This window comes from Opisthorchis viverrini, assembly GCF_000715545.1.
Source record: "Opisthorchis viverrini unplaced genomic scaffold opera_v5_10, whole genome shotgun sequence".
Taxonomy (NCBI): domain Eukaryota; kingdom Metazoa; phylum Platyhelminthes; class Trematoda; order Opisthorchiida; family Opisthorchiidae; genus Opisthorchis; species Opisthorchis viverrini.
Genome location: NW_008751666.1, coordinates 674,964 through 679,455, shown reverse-complemented (window position 1 = coordinate 679,455; position 4,492 = coordinate 674,964). Strand labels below are relative to the sequence as shown.

General features: G+C 48.2%; 1 protein-coding gene across 1 annotated transcript; it reads left to right on the top strand.

The window, feature by feature from the left end:
* Positions 1–538: 538 nt before the first annotated feature.
* T265_12679 (hypothetical protein) lies at positions 539–4,162 on the top strand (the record flags this gene model as incomplete). The annotated part of the gene is given in 5 exon segments (XM_009164942.1): positions 539–780; positions 811–1,069; positions 1,529–1,856; positions 3,833–3,906; positions 3,911–4,162. Coding segments are annotated over 5 exon segments (1,155 nt in total).
* Between the last annotated feature and the right edge of the window lie 330 nt (positions 4,163–4,492).

Below are 4,492 nucleotides of genomic sequence, written 5' to 3'. Positions count from 1 at the left end.
AAACGTCCTCCACACTGGCAAACCATTTACACTTGGTGTTTCGTCAGTCGCTTGACGAAGGCCGCCTTCCCCCTGCTTGGAAGGAAGCGATTGTCACGCCAATCTACAAAACTGGTGACCGACCATCGCCTGGAAGCTATAGGCCTATAAGCCTAGCGTGCCGTGCAAGATGATGGAACGCATTCTGAAGCGAGCCATCCTAGATCACCTTACTTCCAGCAATCTAATATCTCCAACCCAACAAGTATATCTCCCAAACCGCTCTTGCGTGACAAACATGCTCCTGTTTATGGACAGCTTAACCCAAGTCAAGGACGAAGGACTCGTATCGGATGCCGCTGACCGAGAAGAACAAAACCGACCCGGGGAACTTGGGCAAAAGCCTCGATCCTGTGTCAATCCGTGAATCCGTTACTCCGTGAATCCGTGAATCCTGGATCGGGGTGAATCCTGAACTGAACGAAATTCGCTGTTGTTTATTTGTACTGTAGGGTGCGCGCTACGTTTCTTTTCTCCGGACGTTGCACGCTTGTACAAAATGACCAACACGAAAGGCTACCGCCGCGGCACAAGGCACTTGTTTTCCCGAGCCTTCCGAAGGCATGGACCCCTCCCGTCCTCTGTGTATATGCGCGTATATAAACGCGGCGATATTGTAGACATAAAGGGCGATGGCGGTGTTCAGAAAGGAATGCCCCATAAGTCGTACCACGGCCGGACTGGCCGCGTCTACAATGTCACTCCTCATGCTCTGGGGATAATAGTTAACAAACGTGTCGGGTAAGTTTGTGTGTTTTCGTTATTCCTCAGTAAGCGTATCGTACCCAAGCGGATAAACGTTCGTATCGAACATGTGAAACCCAGTAAATGTCGTGAAGATTTCTTGCGGCGGGTGAAAGAAAACGATGTAAAAAGGAAAGAAGCGAAGTCTTCTGGGAAATGGGTTGAACTGAAGCGAAAGGTGAGCCGTATAAGAGTGATAACTAACCCTAAGTTAGCCAGCACAGCCTCGTCCAGCTCACATCGTAAAGACGAAGAACAACAAAGTGATTACTGTCCATCCTCTCCCGTATGAACTGATCGCGTGAGCACACCAATAAAACTGGTCTATCGAATTAACCGGTTGTTTTCCATGTTCATCTGCATAAAATGTGTGGCAAACCAGTTTCAGCGTGACCGCGGTTGGGAATTCATGCTTACATACATACCAAGTAACATCCGGTGCCTTTCCGAGTAGATGACCATTGCTGCAGGCTGCCTATTCGTATAGCAATAACAGGTGTAGTTCGTTGAGATGGGGAATACAGGCGTTATCGGGGGAAGTTCCTATCGGTGATCAGTATTTCCATTGCATTAGTTTGACTTTGTTTGGGCTGGTGCATAACCAGGCCGTATGCACGACGGAATTCGTCGGCAGAAAGGAGAACAACCGCTTGTAGACTGCCTGCTCAATGTGCTCTTCCTGTGCCATTTAGTCAGTGCCTCTGTCCGCAGCGCATTTCGAATAGGTTCTTTGCGTGACATTTAGAACCAGTTCTTTGAAGGTGGCAGTGGAATCGAACGTTACCTTGGGATGCGGGACCGGGCTGGTACCAAGTGGCACCCAGCGATTACCGGAGGCCGCAAGTATGCCAAAGCGGGCTTTTCGAACAAGACTGGTCTGCCGGGGGTACTTGTTCGTGCCATTCGTGAGCCTGTCAAGGTCCACGCGGACCATTTGGTGCAAATCGCTGGGTTGTATCCTTACCAAAATGGTTCCAACAGTGTACCCTATCTAGGTTCTCTGCGCGCCTATCAGTTCAATCACGATTGTTTTGGGAGTAGCGTAATCCGAATTCGGACGCGGAATACGTCAGGTAAAACGAGGTAATCTAGGAAGGGCCATGGTTAGCGCAGCGAAATTGCTTCGCTGCATACACCAATATCTTAAGACAATTGACTTATCCTTATCATCCTGAAAGCTTAGCTGCCAGAAAGCAAACGTATATCTATATGCCTCTCCATGTTGATTGGCCATCAGTCAACCCGGCATTGTGAGCTTTTCTTGGTTTTAAAGTTCGAAGTTACATGCAGAGGCTCAATTCCGATACAATTATAATGTCGTACTTGCTCATCTCTCACAATCGGCGAACTTCCTCGCGTTTAGTGCTGGTCAGACGAAGTTGCGTTGCTAATCACGCCAGGTAACCAGTTTTTGCGCTGATAGGATCTGCAGAACTCGGTGGTTATTTCTGTAACCCGACATGCCATTTCACTTCCGATATCTCAGCAGACAATTGACTGCCGGGTAAGCAAAACAGACAGGTTTCCAAGGGCCGGCATGCGAGCCATCAGTGATGAACACTGATTTGTTATGGATGATAAAGCCCAAAGGCGTTTTGAGTGCGCGGCTGAGTGTTTTTAACGGCAGTTCACTTCATCGTTCTCTTTTGTTCTCATGCTTTCCAACCTGCCCGACTCGGTACATTGTCTGTGACTTTAGGGTTCTGTTTGTTTCTGAAGTACTTGTATATCTTTCTGTATGACGCGCCATCTGGCCACATGGAAGGACACCGACATTATCCGGGAACGTTGGTGGATCCCCGTAAACCTCAGTTGGGCTGCTTAATCCAATTTAAAATGGATCAGTCAATCATCCTTATGTCATTCAAATGGTTACCCGGAGTGAGCGCTCAAACAGTGGGTTCATAAGCCATGTTCCTTAGGAACGCACCCACCTTGTCCGGTAGTACCGTAGCACCTTTTCCTCTTCCGAGATGCGGTTTCGAGAGCTTCAGGCATAAAGTGCATTAGGCACCCATTCACAGTACTTCTGTTGCTTGAGTAGCGTGATGTAAACAGTCAACCGGCATTGTTAGCTTTCATCGGCTCCAGCTCTTCAATACGCCTGGCCAACGGTTAATGTTCACCATTTGTGTGCTGATTTGTCATGCCACCTGTTTCCACGCCTGTGATCGCTTTGGCGTTTACGTAGAGCAGTCCGATTGCTTCCGCTTTGTTGTCCTTATTTTCGACCAGTATGATCCTTGACTTTGACTAGTGCACTCTCTAGGTCACCGTGAACACGATTGTCTGAATCATTTCAAGAGAGGTTAGCGGACTTCTATTATGCGGACAGCTGTCACACTTTACAGAACATCGCAGATGATCTCTTTCTTGAGGTGCGCAGACCTTAGGGTTCGCCACACTCGGGGTAGGCTTTTGAAACTCCAGGATGACGTGCTTGAGGTTTCTTAATATATCTGCTGAGAATGACGCGAATGCACTGAAAGCGATGCAAGTTGCCCCAGTTATGAGCGGCACTCACTATTTCGCGTCATCTTTGATGTCAGGAGTGAACACTGACGTTGACGGACCACGTTCACAAGACGACCATTAAACGTTTATAGCCACAAAACGTGGTTTCTCTGAGAAACTCAAAAATATTCGACAACTTCATGAAGAGACGGCGTTAGTAGTGACGATCTGGATACCTCGGTGACCCACTGAGTTATACTGGAAGGTTTCCTTGCGACACTCGCAGAGTCTCATCAGATTGGTCAATGGTTACGGGTCTGACCAACACAGTTTTCTGGTCCTCCAGGTTGGTAATTGGATCGTCTGGCGACTTATTCTGCGAAAATTTGAATGTGCTTGAATATCCCACCTTGCGACTGGCGTTTGAGTCAAATTTTTTTGTTGCGGACCCTAATCGTTCTTCTCTCTAGGTCTGGGAACCCTTGCAGTCTACTTGCCCATATACAACCACGAATTGCACACATACGAATAATCTCATGCCATATCGGCCGCCCGATGGTGACAACAATAGAGTGGCCTTACTTGATGTATACAGCAACACGGAAAAGCGAAAACAGACCAATACTGGCGCCTGCCTTCCTCTTTCACACGCTTTTCTCCTATCTCTTTGTAGGCCCGTTACTTAGGACTGATGACTTCATTAGTCCTGGATCGCTTTTGTAAGCAACATCTGCCCGTCATCCGGTGCCGGCATCCTCAGGCATCTCAAAATCAATCTTTAGCCAAAAAACAGTCTCGGGTTGTCTTCAATGTCCGCACTCCGAAGCAAACTACTCCTGCTCTCACACTGTCAGACATGGCCGTTTGGCAGTGGTCAGTTTATCAGGGACAAGAATTGAGGGTGCAAGCACGGTGGTTGACCTAGTCGCCCCATCACTTTCCACTCGCCTCTGATGGTCCAGAGACAGGATGTGCAGCGTTTGCTATCATCCTAAGTTACCGGGCGAAAAGATTTTTACTTGACTGGATACCCTTCTGTGTGCGGTTTGTCTAGCAGCCTCAACGAAGCAGTTTCACAAGCGGGAAGTTGATCGATATGTGTGCCGTGTCTGCTAATGACCCAACTGACTGGCGCCGACACCATCAAAGACAATTTTTATGGCAGCCTGAATGCCCCGTTGTGTTGCCGGGGATACGAATGCTCAAATGTTCGACATGGATTGGACTCGGATTACTTCAGCTATGTACTGAACAC